Here is an 18,754-nt window from a genome sequence, read left to right on the forward strand (position 1 = left end):
TCAATCTCACCCTGTATTTGGTGAAATATTTCTATTCTTTTCCAGGATCAAATCCTCAATCTAATCGATCCTCCTCTCAACACAATTCCCTATCACTTTATAACACTTATCCTCCTCTTCCCTGATGCTGCTTGACCTGTTCGCCCTTCCTGATTGTGTCATAGCAATATACTACCTTATCAACAGGGATCCCAATTACCTCGGTCTGTAGGCACAAGTGATCGTTACCTGGCATCTTCTCCCAGGTGTGGTGTAGGGTCAGATGAGGTCAGGGGGATCGGTGTGAGGTCAAAACGTCACACCACGGGTCTACACCACAATGTGGTACAACACCTATTTACATATACATTATTTCAGCTTTCTCTCTTCACTTTCTAATGGTTTCTGTCAGTTTGCCAGATATTCATTCACTCATATACAGTTTTTCACTGCTTGTAGAATGTTTAGCTTTTCCAACTTAATAGAAAACACTGGAGATTCACAACCCACAATCTTTTACCATGACTAATAATTGTATTCACCTAGTTGTGCTTGCAGGGGGTTGAGCTCTGCTCTTTCGGCCCGTCTCTCAACTGTCAATGCACGATAAATTAATTTTTTCTCACACACACACCCAGGAAGCAGCCCGTAACAGCTGTCTAAATCTCGAGTACCTATTTACTGCAGGTAACAGGGGCATCAGGGTGAAATAAACTCTGTCGATTTGCTTTCCGCTATCGCCGGGGATGGAACCCCGGTCCCTAGGATTACGAGTTCTCAATGCTGTCCACTCAGCCTCCAACCGCCCATAAAAGTGTTAAATACCCATGAATACATGTATACCCATGTATACATGTATACCCATGTAGTGTGTGTACTCACCTAATTGTGCTTGCGGGGGTTGAGATCTGGCTCTTTGGTCCAGCCTCTCAACCGTCAATCAACTGATGTGCAAATTCCTGAGCCTACTGGGCTCTGTCATATCTACATTTGAAACTGTTGATGGAGTCAGCCTCCACCACGTCACTTCCTAGTGCATTCCATTTACTAACTACTCTGACACTGAAAAAGTTCTTTCTAATGTATCTGTGGCTCATTTGGGTACTCAGCTTCCACCTGTGTCCCCTTGTGCGTGTGCCACCCGTGTTCAATGATCCATCCTTGTCCACCCTGTCAATTCCCTTGATAATTTTTTATGTGGTGATCATGTCTCCCCCTAGCTTTTCTGTTTTCCAGCGATATGAGGTGCAGTTCACGTAGTGTGTCCTCATAACTCATGCTTCTTAGTTCTGGGACTAGCCTAGTGGCATATCTCTGAACTTTTTCCAGCTTCGTCTTGTGCTTGACTAGATACGGGCTCCATTCTGGGGCTGCATACTCCAGGATTGGCATTATATATGTGGTATACAATGTTCTGAAGGATTCCTTACACAGGTTTCTGAAAGCAGTTCTGATGTTAGCCAGCCTCGCATAGGCCGCTGATGTTATTCCTTTGATGTGGGCTTCGGGAGACCTTATTATTATATGAAAAATTATCAAAAATTATTTTCATAATTTCTCATATAAATTTCCATTTGAGCCTGTTTGACCCAATATTTTATCGGATTAGGGAATTGGTATCTGATTCCTATTTTGTTAAGAAAATCAAACGCTATTTGAGTAATCCCTAGTAGTTTACTTAAACTAAAGTAGTGACTAGGATCAATAGCCAAGGTTCGAGGGAGTTCTGTGTCTCAGTGGGGACAGTGATATTAGTCACTATGACTTGTGGCTTTTGTTTAGGCCACTGACCAATGAATAGCCACTGGGATCCATTGAACCACATCTCGGCTTTGGCTAATTGCCTCAATCTCGATAAAGGTAGTCAGCTGGGTTTTCCTTTTTGGGTACATGTCTCAGTTTGTAACCTGCTGACAACTCTCTAATCTTTCTAACACGATTACTGACATAGGGAATTTTATTATGGTTGTTTTTTACCTGTTGTAAGATTGTTTCATTATCTGACCACATTACTATCTCAGAGAAGTGACAATTATTTAGTGTCTTGGTCAGGTAATGAGCCAATCGAACACTTATTAATAAACCCGTTAATTCCATTTGTGGCAATGACCGCTTCTTCAGCGTTGCCACTCTGGCTTTAGAAGTGAGCAGTATTGACTGCTCAGTGTTCACTTAATAGGCTACTGCGCCACACAACTTTCCCGAGGCGTTGCAAAACACATGTAATTTGATAAGTTGTTCTAGTCCTATGGCATAACGAGGGAATTTAAGTCTAATGAGGATACTTAGATCCATTGTCATCTGCTGCCATCTTAGTCTCCAGACGGTGTTGGCTACTCTGTTGTTTTTCCTGACCGCAGTAATATGTGTCGTCTACCTCCGGAGACTAGCATCTTCACATCAGAACTTTATGCTATTCTCTATGCTCTTCGTCTCCTGCTTTCTTGTTGTCAATCTTCCTTGTGGTTGTCGTTGACTCTCGAAGTGCGCTCATGGCTCTCGGGTCCTTCAATCCAGTCCATCCAGTGGTCGTCAAGATTCAACATTGGCTGTTTCTTATTTCCAGTAAATTTAAGTCAGTTGAGTTTTGCTGAGTTCCAGCCATATTGGTGTTTCTTTAAATAAGCATGCGGACACTGCCGCTAGGGAAGCTGTCCGCTCTTGTCCCATCTCCTGTAAAGGTATTCTTTATTCCAACTTTTACCCAGTTATTCATTCCTCCATCCTTACCCATTAGCAGGATTGTTGGTCCTCTGTTACTGGTAACAAACTGCGTACTCTTAAGGGTAGTGTATCCTCATGGCCTTCCTCCTACCACCGTAACCGGTGATGGGAAACGGCTCTGGCGAGATTGCATATTGGCCATACACGCTTAACTCACGGTCACTTAATGGAGCGCTACCCTGCTCCTTATTGTCCATATTGTATTGTCCCTCTTATAGTCGTGCATATCCTTGCTGAATGTCTTGACTTCCAGGACGAGCGTGTGTCTAGCTTTCCGACCGTCCATTGCGGTCGCTTGTCCATCGATTGGGTATATGGACAGACATTAAGGGGAAGCAAGGATACAGTTTGAGGTACAGCAGTGGCTAGCTATGTCAGTGCCAGTGAGAGTTGAAGGCACTCACTGTGCCACCAGGGTAAAAGTCCAGTGGAGATCCAGTGGAGGAACTCCTTGAGATACCCATTAGAGGTACTAATTGAGAGATTCAGTTTCTGTACTCACTGAGACAATGCTAACAAATTTACAAGACTGTCCTAAATTGTCTTCAAGCTGCACTCGTACATTGCTTGTGCTTGACGCTCGTTTAGACAACCAGGTCGTCAAAATATGCATGCATTAAAGGGTGCTCTCCTATGAGGCACGGAAGGAATTAAAAAGAAGGCCGTGTCCACAATATTGACAATAATGCACTCGCTCTGTGATGCATAAACAAGTGGGAAGGTGGTTCCTAGGTCACCTTTCATTAAAACAAAATAAAGAACGAGTAACGTAACTCTGAATAAGATGCACTAATTGGTAGGCTCGTGGGGAAATGAATCAATATATTATACCAAACACAAACGCATAGGCCTGGTTTGGTATGCACCCCCCCCCCTCCTCAAATTACCAAAAACTTACAAACAAGCAAATTTTCTCCCTTGATCGAATTCTTGGCGAATCAGATACTATTGATATCGTTCCTCTTATGAGTTACTGTTCTTGTATTGACATCCTTGGTGATATTTAGCGCCCTCTGATTATTCCGCACATTCGATGGTGCTACATAGCCTTCCTGGTTTAGTGCCTTCTTTTGATAATTACTTCCTTACTTGCCAACATTCCTGCATGAGGAGTTTGCCCTTAATTAAGATGAGGCTGATCAACCGCAAAGGGTCAAATGGTTTGCTGACAAAGGATAATAATTTCTTCATGGTTAAATCAGTTATCAGTCTCCACTGATTTAATGTTTATCTCATCAGAGGTGGTGTCCCATTCTAAACTAAGGACTTGCAGAGTGTGAGGTACTTTGTAACCCGGAAATTCAGCTTCTATTAACTGATGTAGTTGCTTATTGTTGGAGGCCATGACTGGATATTGGTCCCTAACAATTCTCGATTAGCCTCATGATATACTTAAATTAATTTTTTTTCATCACTGGTAGTTCCCTGGAAATTGTCATATAGATTATTGCTAATCTCGGTCTTGTGAAGACTATTAGATTTCTTCAAATGCATATCCAATGTTGCTTGAAGTAAAAATGGAGAAAATGTAGCTCCAAATAAAACTGAAGTAAACCTATAGGTAACGGTTTCACTATGTGGATTATTAGGATCCTTTATCCAGAGGAACTTTGTGATATTTCGGTCTTTCTCTTGAAGACCTTCTCTAAGGAAAGCCTTGCTTATATTGGCAGTGTTGACATAGGCTCCTAGACGAAACCGTAACAGCACATCATTGAGTCTTTGTATCAGACTCGGTCCAGTTTTCAGGCATTCGTTCAGTGAGACACTATTTGCTTTTTGCCTTGGCACTACAGTTGAATGTGATCCTAATGTGTCTAGTAATTGAATCTTTCAACACGGCATTGTGAGGTAAGTAATGTCCCTCCTAAGAGTTATCATTCTCGACGATTTCAGTGAAATTGTTGTCAAATTGCTGTTGTATTAAGTCGTGATACAGTAGTATTTTACCAGGTTGCTAATTCAATCGAGCCACCTGAGATTTCCATGAAATGGTTTACAGGTAGTTGCTGATGATTTAATTTCCAATGTCAATCTAACCCAGTACTGATACTCTTTATAGATGACTGAATCTAGATATTGTTGATGAGTCCAGGTATCATCTGGACTGGGTTATTCAGGGACGATACCTAAGGTGTCTAGATCCCATAATTTATATACAAGAGGATCGGAGGTATCCTCAGTCATGTCTCTGAACTGGAGTGGTGACTGTTCCAAGCCTAGTCACACAACCATTATTTAATTAACTTGTTGACTGTTTACTGAATCGGATATATTTGGATGTAACACTGGTCCAGTGAGCAATTTGTCCCTGGCTGTTAGTAAAAGGTTCATTCCCTGTTGCTTGGTGCATCCAGTAATAAAATTATAGTAATAGTCTGCACCTAAGAGTACACCGATATCGGAGAGGTGATCAGACTTGAATTTATGATCAGCCAACTTAACTCCTTTACTTCTAACAAGCTTTGCTGTGTTCCTTAGACCATTGACATACAGGCCAGATGGGATTTTGTATACTACAATAGCCTGCACTGGGTGGGTATAGCCTCCTAGGCATACTAGAACTCTCACGACTTTATAATCTTGAGGTCCTGTGTTTGTTAAAAACCCTGAGATGTCAAATTGTTGTTAGTGAACAATTATCCATTGTTTATATAACCGGACCTAAGTGTCAGTAGTTTAAAACACATGAACGTAAATAGTATGTTCAATCTCACTTGACACAAGGGTTTAAGTTTCAATTTGTCAGCTACCTGCTGGGTAATAAATGTTTTCCGTGGCCCTTGTCAAAGAGACCATATGTAGTGATCTTAGACTTCTTATTTGTTAGCAGCAGCTGAGCTGTAGGTAACGTTGCATCATTATCTGATTTAGTAGCAAGTACATTGACCTCGTGATGTACCTTGTAGTACTGTACAGTGGTAGAAGTATTCTGTTCCATTTGGGGTTTTGGTGACCTCGGTCGCAATTCCCCACACAGTACTGAATGGTGCTGGCCCTTATGGCCTTCTTACACTCGTGTAATACAGTTATACAGGTATTAGGTTCATGTGGTCTCAAGCATCTGGTGCATCTGGGTATGATTGACACTGATAGATCAGATGTTCTTCTTGACAGAACAAATAGCTTCTTCATCCTGTAGTCGTAGATGTCACAGCTTTGGGTGATTCATTGACTTCAGGTTTGGAGGGACTTACTGAATACGTACATACATTACCGCTCTTCCATCTGGGAGTGGAGGTAGTTGATTTAGATTTATGTTTGTTGGACATAATTGGTGTATTCCTTAATTTCATTGATTAATCAGTGATTGACTGATTAGGTTCAGATTTTATTTTATCATGAGCCTACGGCCTGTTGACAGTAATTCTCAGTCCCTCGAAAATCTGGTCAAGGGAAAGGACCTCTGTTTTGTAATGGGAGCAGATTTCTGCTAAGATATTTCAAGGAAGTTTCCTTTGAAAGAGCAGTTTCAGTGACCATTCTGAAGCTGGCACATTTACCATTGTACCGAATGCTTTCACAAGGGACTCTACTTCCAACTAAACTCTTGAAGGGAGTCGGGTCGACTGCTAGGTGGACTTATATCCACTAATTGATAGTAAAGATTAGCTACACTTATTTCCTTGTTGCAGTAATTAACTTCCAACAGGTGTATAGCTATATCATAATTATTGTCCTCAAGAGACAAATTAGCTATAACCTTCATTAGCTTCCCCTTTGAGGAGACTTTGAAGGTAAGAGAATTTAGTTCCTTTTGTTATGGATGCCTTGGAATGTATATGGGCATCAAAGGATGTCCAAAAAGTGTCCCAATTCCCTTCATCCAGTCCAGCCAAGGGGGGCAAATCTAAAGGAGTAAACGTGCCTCTGTATGAGCTGTACTGGGTTGAGGTACTGTTAGGTTAGGTGTTACTTTATGTGTATTTATTAAATCAAGTAGAAGATTAAACTTTTCTTGGGTCTCATCCTCATACTGAGATGTTTCTGCTATGATATGGTCTATTTCATCAGGATCAGTGTCACTATTGTTCAACACTACGATCGCTGATCGGGGGTAACGGTAGTGTGACAGGTGAACGAATTAAATATCTTATTATCCGTGTAAATGTGTTCTTATTGACCCTCCTTTGATAATCTGCTAGTGAATCTGTCTGGGAACTTAGGTCTTTATCTAAGTACACCTGGAGATACTTGGAGATACTTGGAGATATTCGGAGATATTATTCTCCACGGAACACCGTGGAACTTCATACCTTTAATAACTGCGTTACGGTGCCCAAGAAGATGATAAGGAGAGTAGGGTATCACAAGGTCTGCTGGACAGGTACGATCAAGGAAGGTTAGACAGACTGACTGGTCGGACTGACTGCTTGCTGTCCAGGAGGTTCGTGGAGGTGGTTGTGGATATTGGATGGTAGGAACGGTCGCTAGTTTGTGGATAATGATGCAGCTGGTAGATACTGGTTGGTCATGCAAGAGATGGAGGTAGTTGGGAAGGTAGGAGAGGGTGCGGGTGTGTGACGGAGAGTGTGTACTTGGCTTGGATTACACTCCGCTCGGACGGAGAAGGGTGGTCTATGGGGAAAGATATATGGAAAAGTGATACGGAACAGATGCATCGGAAACAAGGAGGAGGAGGACGCCGGGTAAACGTGGCACTTAATTTATGCACTTATATGCACCAAATATGCACTTAACCTAACGAAATTTGGCGCTAATTGATCTTTTGGAAAGTATTCATCTATGTAAACTAACACTTTACTACTACTGATTCAACAACTGATAGAGTAAAACAAAAATATATACTGGTATTTTTTTTGGTGTAAACAAGAAATTAACGATAAACGTATGACAATGAATGAAAGACGACGTCAGTGATAACAAAACAGAACTATAATTACTGGTGTGGGCACACGGTTTGTGTTGGAAGCTAGCAGTGAGCATCGTGGTAGCTGTAAAAGGTGCAGGTAGCGAAGATGGTGGTGCCGCCATGGTAGTGTTGAGAGGAATGGTGGTAGGGCACCGAGGGTGTTAGATGATGGTTGGCGTTGGTGGAGATGGGGCGACGGTGTTAGTAGAGAGATGTTGTAGATACTGTGAGTGGAGGTGTTGTTGGTAGATGAGGATGTGAAAAAAGTAGATGGTGGTAGATGGGGGGATATGGTAGGAAATGAGGGTGGTAGTGGAGGGGGTAGACGGAGAAAAATGGTAAGTGCTTGGATGGGTGAGCTGAGAGTGCGTTGAAAGGAAAGGAGGAAAGAAAGGCTGAAACGTGCTGGTAGAAGATATTGGTTAACAGGGGAGTACTAGTAGACAGCGATGGTGGTTGAAAGCACACACGCTAAAAACGTGCGAATAACTCTCCGCACTTATAACTCCCTTTACTACATTTAAGTCTATGCGATATGCAACCCGTTCTCGCAAATTCGTAAAGTCAATATTGACTTATTAACTACGTGCATAGGTGATATACTAAACATAATAGATACCCTTAAAAAGATTCATAGAAAACACCGACCTTACCAAACCTTGTTAGTATCTTAAGATAAGCATCTTATTGCTTCGAAATTACAATTATTACTTAACCTATACCTATTATAGGTTAGGTAATAATTGTAATTACGAAGCAATAAGATGCTTATCTTAAGATACTAACAAGGTTAGGTAAGGTCGGTGTTTTCTATGAATCTTTTTAAGGGTATCTATTATGTTAAGTATGTCACCTATGCACATATTTAATAAGTCAATATTGACTTATTAAATTTGCGAGAACGGGTTGGATATGCACACTTCTTGATGATGTTTACAGCATTTGCACATTTCTTCTTGATGATGCCAACAGTATTTGCCCACTTCTTCTTCTTCTTCTTGATGAAGTCTACAGCATTTGCATCCTTCTTCTTGATGACGTCTACAGCATTTACACACTTCTTCTTGATGATGTCTACAGCATTGGCACACTCCTTCTTGATGAAGTCTACAGCATTGGCACACTTCTTCTTGATGATGGCTACAGCATTTGCACACTTCTTCTTGATGATGTCTACAGCATTTGCACCCTTCTTCTTGATGATGTCTACATCATTTATACACTTCGTCTTGATGATGTCTACAGCATTTACACACTTCTGCTTGATGATGTCTACATCTTTTACACACTTCTTCTTGATGATGGCTAAAGCATTTACACACTTCTTCTTGATGATGTCTACATCATTTGCACACTTCTTCTTGATGATGTCTACATCATATACACACTTCTTCTTGATGATGTCTACAGCATTTGCACACTTCTTCTTGTTGATGGATACATCATTTACACAGTCCTTCTTCTTCTTGATGATGGATACATCATTTACACAGTTCTTCTTCTTCTTGATGATGTCTACATCATTTACACACTTATTCTTAATGATGTCAACAGCATTTGCACACTTCTTCTTCTTCTTCTTATTGAAGAAGAAGCAATAACACTACAGCAATAGTGTTATTGCTGTAGTGTTATTGCAGTCTACAGCAATAACACTTCTTCTTGATGAAGTCTACAGCATTTTCACACTTCTTCTTGATGATGTCTACATCATTTTCACACTTCTTATTGATGATGTCTATAGCATTTGCACCCTTCTTCTTGATGATGTCTACAACATTTGCAAACTTCTTCTTGATGATGTCTACAGCATTTGCAAACTTTTTCTTGATGATGTCTACAGCATTTGCACCCTTCTTCTTGATGATGGTTACATCATTTACACACTTCTTTTTGATGATGTCTACATTTTTAACACACTACTTCTTGATGATGTCTACAGCATTTGCACACTTTTTCTTGATGATGTCTACAGCATTTGTACATTTCTTCTTGATGAAGTCCACAACATTTCCACACTTCTTCTTGATGTCAACAGCATTTACACACTTCTTCTTGATGATGTCTAAAGCATTTGCACCCTTCTTCTTGATGATGGTTACATCATTTACACACTTCTTCTTGATGATGTCTACATCATTTACACACTTCTTCTTGATGATGTCTACAGCATTTGCACACTTTTTCTTGATGATGTCTACAGCATTTGTACATTTCATCTTGATGAAGTCTACAACGTTTCCACACTTCTTCTTGATGATGTCAACAGCATTTACTCTCTTCTTCTTGATGATGGCTACAGCATTTGCACACTTCTTCTTGATGATGTCTACAACATTTGCACCCTTCTTCTTGATGATGTCTAAATCATTCATGCACTTCATCTTGATGATGTCTACAGCTTTTACATACTTCATCTTGATGATGGCTACAGCATTTGCACACTTCTTCTTGATGATGTCTACATCATTTACACACTTCTTCTTGATGATGTCTACATCATTTACACACTTCTTGATGATGTCTACATCATTTACACACTTCTTCTTGATGATTATTACAGCATTTGCACAGTTCTTCTTTGATGATGTGTACATCATTTACACACTTCTTTTTGATGAGTGCTACAGCATTTACACCCTTCTTCTTGATGATGTATACATCAATTGCACACTTCTTCTTGATGTTGTCTACAGCATTTACACACTTCTTCTTGATGATGTCTACGTCATTTACACACTTCTTCTTGATGATGTCTACAGCATTTGCACACTTTTTCTCAATGATGGGTACATCATTTACACACTTCTTCTTGATGATCTCTACATCATTAACACAGTTCTTCTTCTTGTTGATTATGTCTACATCATTTAAACAGTTCTTCTTCTTCTTGATGATCTCTACATCATTACACAGTTCTTCTTCTTCTTAATTATGACTACTTCATTTACACAGCTGTTCTTCTTCTTGATGATGTCTACATCATTTACACACTTCTTCTTGATGATAGCTACAGCCTTTGCACCCTTCTTCTTCATGATGTCTACAGCATTTGCACCCTTATTCTTGATGATGCATCATTTATACACTTCGTCTTGATGATGTCTACAGCATTTACACATTTCTTCTTGATGATGGCTATAGCATTTACACACTTCTTCTTGATGATGTCTACATCTTTTACAAACTTCTTGATGATGGCTACAGCATTTGCACCCTTCTTCTTGATGTCTACATCATTTGCACACTTCTTTTTGATGATGTCTACAACATTTACACACTTCTTCTTGATGATGGGTACATCATTTACACACTTCTTCTTGATGATGTCTACATCATTTACACAGTTCTTCTTCTTCTTGATGATGTCTACATCATTTACACACTTCTTCTTGATGATGGCTACAGCATTTGCACCCTTCTTCTTGATGATGCCTGCATCATTTACACACTTCTTCTTGATGATGTCTACAGCATTTGCACACTTCTTCTTGATGATGTCTACATCATTTACACACTTCTTATTGATGTCTACAGCATTTTCACACTTCTTCTTGATGATGCCTGCATCATTTACACACTTCTTCTTGATGATGTCTACAGCATTTGCACACTTCTTTTTGATGATGTCTATAGCATTTGCACCCTTCTTCTTGATGATGTCTACATCATTTATACACTTCGTCTTGATGATGTCTACAGCATTTACACACTTCTTCTTGATGATGTCTACATCTTTTACACACTTCTTCTTGATGATGGCTACAGTATTTACATACTTCTTCTTGATGATGTCCACATCATTTGCATACTTCTTCTTGATGATGTCTACAGCATTTGCACACTTCTTCTTGATGATGGGTACATCATTTACACACTTCTTCTTGATGATGTCTACATCATTTACACAGTTCTTCATCCTCTTGATGATGTCTACATCATTTACACACTTCTTCTTAATGATGTGAACATCATTTGAACACTTCTTCTTGATGAAGTCTACAGCATTTGCACCCTTCTTGTTGATAATGTCTACATCATTTGCACCCTTCTTCTTGATGATGTCAACAGCATTTGCTCACTTCTTCTTGATGATGTCTACAGCATTTTCACAATTCTTTTTGAAGATGTCTACAGCATGTGCAAACTTCTTCTTGATGATGTCTACAGAATTTGCACCCTTCTTCTTGATGATGTCTACAGCATTTGCAAAGTTCTTCTTGATGATGTCTACAGCATTTGCAAACTTTTTCTCGATGCTGTCTACAGCATTTGCACCCTTCTTCTTGATGATGGTTACATCATTTACACACTTCTTCTTGATGATGTCTACATCATTTACACACTTCTTCTTGATGATGTTTACAGCATTTGCACACTTCTTCTTGAAGATGTCTACAGCATTTGCACATTTCTTCTTGATGAAGTCTACAACATTTCCACACTTCTTCTTGATGATGTCAACAGCATATACACACTTCTTCTTGATGTCTACAGCATTTACACACTTCTTCTTGATGATGTCTACATCATTTACACACTTCTTCTTGATGATGTCTACATCATTCACTCACTTCTTCTTTATGATGTCTACATCATATACACACTTCTTCTTGATGATGTCTACATCATTTACACACTTCTTCTTGATGATGGTTACAACATTTGCACAGTTCTTCTTGATGATGTCTACATCATTTACACACTTCTTCTTGATGATGTCTACATCATTTACACACTTCTTCTTGATGATGTCTACAGCATTTACACACTTCTTCTTGATGATGTCTACATCTTTTACACACTTCTTCTTGATGATGGGTACAGCATTTGCACGCTTCTTCTTGATCGTGGCTACATCATTTACACACTTTTTCTAGATGATGTCTACAGCATTTGCACACTTCTTCTTGATGATGAGTACATCATTTACACACGTCTTCTTTATGATGTCTACATCAATTACACAGTTCTTCTTCTTCTTGATGATGTCTACATCATATACACACATCTTCTTTATGATGTCAACAGCATTTACACACTTCTTCTTCTTCTTCTTCTTGATGATGTCTACATCATTTACACACTTCTTCTTTATGATGTCAACAGCATTTACTCACTTCTTCTTCTTCTTCTTCTTGATGATGTCTACAGCATTTACACTTTTCTTCTTGATGATGTCTACATCATTTACACACTTCTTAATGATGTGAACAGCATATGAACACTTCTTCTTGATGAAGTCTACAGCATTTGTACCCATCTTTTTGATGATGTCTACATTATTTGCACCCTTCTTCTTGATGATGTCTACAGCATTTGCAAACATCTTCTTGATGATGTCTACAGCATTTGCAAACTTTTTTTTGATGATGTCTACAGCATTTGCACCCTTCTTCTTGATGATGGTTACATCATTTACACACTTCTTCTTGATTATGTCTACATCATTTACACATTCCTTCTTGATGATGTCTACATCATTTACATACTTCTTCTTGATGATGTCTACAGCATTTGCACACTTCTTCTTGATGATGTCTACAGCATTTGCACACTTCTTCTTGATGATTGGTACATCATTTACACACTTCTTGATGATGTCTACAACATTTCCAGACTTCTTCTTGATGTATACAGCTATGGGTCTCCTGACAGCTGAGTGAACAGCGCTTCGGATTCGTAGTGCTGAGGTTCCGGGTTTGATCCCCAGTGGAGGCAGTGACAAATGAGCAGAGTTTCTTTCACCCTGATGCCTCTGTTACCTAGCAGTACATAGGTACCTGGGAGTCAGGCAGCTGCTTCGGGCTGCTGCTTCCTAGGGGTGTGTAACAAAAAGGAAGCCTGCTCGAGGACTGGGCCACGGGGACGCTAAGCCCCGAAATCATCTCAAGATATAACCTCAAGCATTTGCACACTTCTTCTTAATGATGTCTACAGCATTTGCACACTTTTTCTTGATGACATTAACAACATTTCCACACTTTTTCTTGATGATGTCTACAGCATTTGCACACTTCCTCGTGATGATGTCTACAGCATTTGATTTTTTTTCTTAAAGTAGATAAAATCTACTGGAAATGTTTATAATATAGTCTATGCACTAAAAAGCACAACATGATATTAACTCTATGCACTTAAGACCCCTTTACATGTTTCAGTCTATGGGAAATATTTCTGAAAAGTCTATGTACTAAAAACTACAACATGACATTAACTCTACAGAATATGCACATATCTTCTCGATGAAGTCTATGGCTCACTTCTTTATGAACATCATAAAACCAAGGCTACACGATTTGCACAATTCTTCTCAATAAAGTCTGGGCCAATTGCTGCTAATTAAAATCCTTTATTACATTTAGGTCTATGCCATTTACACTGCACTGTCTGAATCCCGGACACTCCATTAAGGCAATTACCCTGCAACTCCATTAAGGTGTACGGCAATCACTCAAATCTTCATAAAACTCAATAAAGGCTATTGGGATTTGCCTGCCATTCCCAGAATGAAAAGGTCACTCAACGGCTTCTTTTCCTCTACTGTAACTTACCTTACAGAGGCCGATGATGAGCAAGAGACACGTGAGCATTCCCACCAGAGAAAGACACAGCATCACCATACCCAGGTACCCGATCACTGCAAACAAAAAAATACCCCATTATTACTCCGCTACCTCGATCCCTAGTACATAGTTCATACCTGGGGAATGTCTGGGAACCCTTCAGGTGGTGTTGATATGACATGCATAGTCACGTGGTACTTATAAGTACCAGATGACCAGCAGGTACTTGCAGAATTTGGTAATACACGGATTACCTGACTAGTTAGTGTACCAGTAATGCATGGTGAGTATCTAGGACCTGTATGTAACTAGTAGTTAATACATGGAACCATATATACTTAGGTGCTACTTTGTACTTAAAGTAACTAGTTGCCAATTTATTAATTGGTATATGGAATACCTGTTTACTCTGCTATCTGGGATACCTCGTTATAGCCAGGTATTAGGAATACCTGTTAGTTATATCTAGTAACTGCAAGCTGTTTAGTATTTAGTAGTTGTTTAGTATCTGCATATCTGACTCTCTATCTAGTACCAAGAGTTTTTAACATCTGGTACCTGTAATACCTGTTACAGGTACCAGATGTTAAAATATTTCTAAGAAACAGAGCCATTTTCTTTAGACAGCATAAATCTGGTGCATAAGATATACAGAACTGCCTAGTAAAACCTTGTTGCTATTTGATATAATTAGTCATCATACCTGGTACCTAGTTGATATCCTTGAACATCCACTATGTACCTAAGGGATCTAGTTGAACTTGGAATACCCGTTTGAACATAGTCCCTTGTATCCATCAAGCTCAGTGGGTGTCCTTACCAGTTAACTCTGTACTCATCTTAACATACACAAGGTCACCTTCAGTGTATTTTCTAACATACACAAGGTCACCTACATTGTATATCTTAACATACACAAGGTCACCTACAGTGTATTTCTTAACATACACAAGGTCACCTACAGTGTATTTCTTAACATACACAAGGTCACTTACCATGTAGTTTTAAACATACACAAGGTCACCAACAGTGTATATATTAACATACACAAGGTCACCTACAGTGTATATATTAACATACACAAGGTCACCTACAGTGTATATGTTAACATACACAAGGCCACCTACAGTGTATTTCTTAACATACACAAGGTCACCTACAGTGTATTTCTTAACATACACAAGGTCACTTACCATGTAGTTTTAAACATACACAAGGTCACCAACAGTGTATTTCTTAACATACACAAGGTCACTTACAGTGTATATGTTAACATACACAAGGTCACCTACAGTGTATATGTTAACATACACAAGGCCACCTATAGTGTATATCTTAACATACACAAGGTCACCTACAGTGTATATGTTAACATACACAAGGCCACCTATAGTGTATATCTTAACATACACAAGGTCACCTACAGTGTATATGTTAACATACACAAGGCCACCTACAGTGTATATCTTATTAACATACACAAGGTCACCTACAGTGTATATGTTCACATTCACAAGGTCACCTACAGTGTATATCTTAACATACACATGTTCACCTATAGTGTATATCTTAACATACACAAGGTCACCTACAGTATATATCCTAACATTCACATGGTCACCTATAGTATTCACCTAGTTGAATTCACCTAGTTGTGCTTGCGGGGGTTGAGCTCTGCTCTTTCGGCCCGCCTCTCAACTGTCAATCAACTGTTACTAATTACAAACTATTTTATTTTATTTTATTTTATTTTTTCCCACATTCCCCCCCACACACACACACACACACACACACACACACACACACACACACACACACACACACACACACACACACACACACACACACACACACACACACACACACACACACAGCCACATATGTCTACCACATATGTATAACACATATGTCAGGCCAATCCTGGAGTATGCAGCCCCAGCATGGAGTCCATATCTAGTCAAGGATAAGACTAAACTGGAAAAGGTTCAAAGGTTGGCCACCAGACTAGTACCCCGAGCTGAGAGCTATGAGCTACGAGGAGAGACTACGGGAATTAAACCTCACTTCGCTGAAAGACAGAAGAGTAAGGGGGGACATGATCACCACATTCAAGATTCTGAAGGGAATTGATAGGGTAGATAAAGACGGTTTATTTAACACAAGGGGAACACGCACAAGGGGACACAGGTGGAAACTGAGTGCCCAAATGAGCTACAGAGATATTAGAAAGAAATTTTTTAGCGTCAGAGTAGTTGACAAATGGAATGCATTAGGAAGTAATGTGGTGGAGGCTGACTCCATAAACAGTTTCAAGTGTAGATTTGATAGAGCCCAATAGGCTCAGGAATCTGTACACCTGTTGGTTGACGGTTGAGAGGCGGGACCAAAGAGCCAGAGCTCAACCCCCGCAAACACAACTAGGTGAGTACACATACACACAAACACACACACACACACACACACACACACACACACACACACACACACACTCACACACACACACACACACACACACACACACACACACACACACACACATACACATATTTAACACAAGGGGCACACGCACTAGGGGACACAGGTGGAAACTGAGTGCCCAAATGAGCCACAGAGATATTAGAAGGCACTTTTTTAGTGTCAGAGTGGTTGACAAATGGAATGCATTAGGAAGAGATGTGGTGGAGGCTGATTCCATACCCAGTTTCAAGTGTAGATATGATAGAGCCCAATAGGCTCAGAAAACCTGTACATCTGTTGATTGATGGTTGAGAGGTGGGACCAAAGAGCCAGAGCTTAACCCCCGCAAGCACAATTAGGTGAGTACACACACACACACACACGCATAACAAATGACAAACCATTTGTTTGTTATGTGACAAACATATGTTATGTGACATATGTTTGTTACATATGTTGTAATTGTTACAAACATTGTTTGTTATGTAACATTTGTTTGTTACATATGTTTGTAATTGTTACAAACAATTGTTTGTTATGTAACATATGTTTGTTATGTGACAAACATGTCTTTTATGTGTTATGTGACACACATATAACACATAACAAACCATAACAAATGCAGTGTTCCCACAGGATTACTGTGTTGTGTTTGAAAGAGAGAGAAGGAACAGGTGGTGGTGTAGCTCTGCTGGTAAGAAAAGGCTGGGACTTTGAACAAATGGTTATTCAGGGCTGTGCAGGTTTCAGTGACTATATAACAGGTACAATAGCAACTGTAGGACAAGAAATTGTAGTCGCAGTCATATATAACCCGCCACCAAATGACAGAAGACCCAGACAGGAATATGATAGAAACAACATGGCCACCATTAACATAATAGAGAGAACAGCGTCTTCCGCTAGTAGGAATGGATCGGGGACTACTAATCATGGGGGATTTCAACCACGGGAAGATTGATTGGGAGAACAGAGACCCGCATGGAGGACCAGATACATGGAGAGCTAAGCTGTTGGACGCGGCAACAAGAAACTTTCTTAGCCAGCATATCAAGGGACCGACAAGAATGAGAGGAGAGGATGAACCAGCTATGCTTGATCTGATATTTACCCTTAATGAGTGGGATATAAGGGAAGTTAAGATGGAAGCACCCTTAGGAATGGGTGATCACAATGTATTGATCTTTGAGTACATGGTAGAGCTAGGACTTATCTCCCCCCAAAAAGAACTAGAAAACAAAAGACTGGCATACCGAAAGGGAAATTATGAGGGGAGGAGAAGTTTCCTAAGGGATATACCATGGGACACAGACCTCAGAGCTAAGTCGGTACAAGACATGATGGACTGTGTCACCCAAAAGTGTCAGGAGGCAGTAAACAGGTTTATCCCGGCCCAAAGGGAAAAATCCGAGAAGCAAAAGAAGAATCCATGGTTTAACAGGGCATGTATGGAAGCAAAGGAACTGAACAAAAGGGCGTGGAGGAACATCCGAAATAACAGGACACAAGAAAGCAGAAAGAGATACCAGAGAACCAGGAATGAGTATGTTAGTGTGAGAAGGGAAGCAGAGAAAAATTATGAAAATGATATAGCAAGCAAAGCCAAGACCGGCTTTGGGACAGGTCCCAAATCTGCACAGTAAAATAACAACGTACTGGAGTGAACGACATAGAAGAAAATGCAGAATAGAACCAATGAAGAGCAGAGGTGCCATGGGCACAATCAGAGAACACTGTATGAACATCAGAGGTCCGCGGTTGTGCAATGTCCTACCAGCGAGCATCAGAAATATTACAGGAACAACCGTGGACATCTTCAAGAGGAAACTAGATTGTTTCCTTCAAGGAGTGCCGGACCAACCGGGCTGTGGTGGGTATGTGGGCCTGCGGGCCGCTCCAAGCAACAGCCTGGTGGACCAAACTCTCACAAGTCAAGTCTGGCCTCGGGCCGGGCTTGGGGAGTAGAAGAACTCCCAGAAACCCATCAACCAGGTATCAACCGATCCAAAAGCTACTCCACACACAGTCACAGCAGGAGGAAAACAACAGTGAAAGAACAGGTAATGAAACTTAGAACAGGCGAGGACAGGTATACAGAGAAAGACAAAGAGGTGTGTGAGGAACTCAACAAGAGGTTCCAGGAGGTCTTCACAAT

The 18,754-nt window shown here is 40.1% G+C and overlaps 2 protein-coding genes across 2 annotated transcripts; both read right to left on the reverse strand.

Moving 5' to 3' along the window:
* Positions 1–8,441: 8,441 nt before the first annotated feature.
* On the reverse strand, positions 8,442–10,614 carry LOC138352582 (GRIP and coiled-coil domain-containing protein-like). Its single transcript, XM_069305072.1, has 6 exons — positions 10,489–10,614; positions 10,138–10,423; positions 9,721–10,070; positions 9,253–9,495; positions 8,930–9,155; positions 8,442–8,815 (listed from the first exon to the last, which is right to left on the reverse strand). The coding sequence occupies exons 1-6, from the start codon at positions 10,612–10,614 to the stop codon at positions 8,442–8,444; spliced, it is 1,605 nt and encodes a 534-aa protein (XP_069161173.1).
* Positions 10,615–10,619: 5 nt separating this feature from the next.
* LOC138352583 (uncharacterized) lies at positions 10,620–12,587 on the reverse strand. The gene is made up of 4 exons (XM_069305073.1): positions 12,468–12,587; positions 11,679–12,119; positions 11,123–11,456; positions 10,620–10,906 (listed from the first exon to the last, which is right to left on the reverse strand). Exons 1-4 carry the CDS (start codon positions 12,585–12,587, stop codon positions 10,620–10,622), a joined length of 1,182 nt encoding a protein of 393 aa, XP_069161174.1.
* Positions 12,588–18,754: the final 6,167 nt, after the last annotated feature.

Source organism: Procambarus clarkii, chromosome 54 (genome assembly GCF_040958095.1).
Source record: "Procambarus clarkii isolate CNS0578487 chromosome 54, FALCON_Pclarkii_2.0, whole genome shotgun sequence".
In the NCBI taxonomy this organism is placed as follows: Eukaryota; Metazoa; Arthropoda; class Malacostraca; order Decapoda; family Cambaridae; genus Procambarus; species Procambarus clarkii.

Coding starts and splice junctions, on each gene's coding strand:
- LOC138352582 (XM_069305072.1), bottom strand. CDS start 10,614: ATGAAGAAGAAGGGTGCAAAGGCTGTAGCTATCATCAAGAAGAAGTGT. Junction 10,424..10,488: donor TTAAGAAGAAGAAGAACTGT/GTAATGATGTAG, acceptor ATAATCAACAAG/AAGAAGAACTGTGTTAATGA. Junction 8,816..8,929: donor AGACATCATCAAGAAGAAGT/GTGCAAATGATG, acceptor TAAATGCTGTAG/ACATCATCAAGACGAAGTGT.
- LOC138352583 (XM_069305073.1), bottom strand. CDS start 12,587: ATGTGTGTATATGATGTAGACATCATCAAGAAGAAGAAGAACTGTGTA. Junction 11,457..11,678: donor AAAAGAATTGTGAAAATGCT/GTAGACATCATC, acceptor ATCATCAAGAAG/AAGTGTGTAAATGATGTACC. Junction 10,907..11,122: donor AGGCATCATCAAGAAGAAGT/GTGAAAATGCTG, acceptor TAAATGATGTAG/ACATCATCAAGAAGAAGTGT.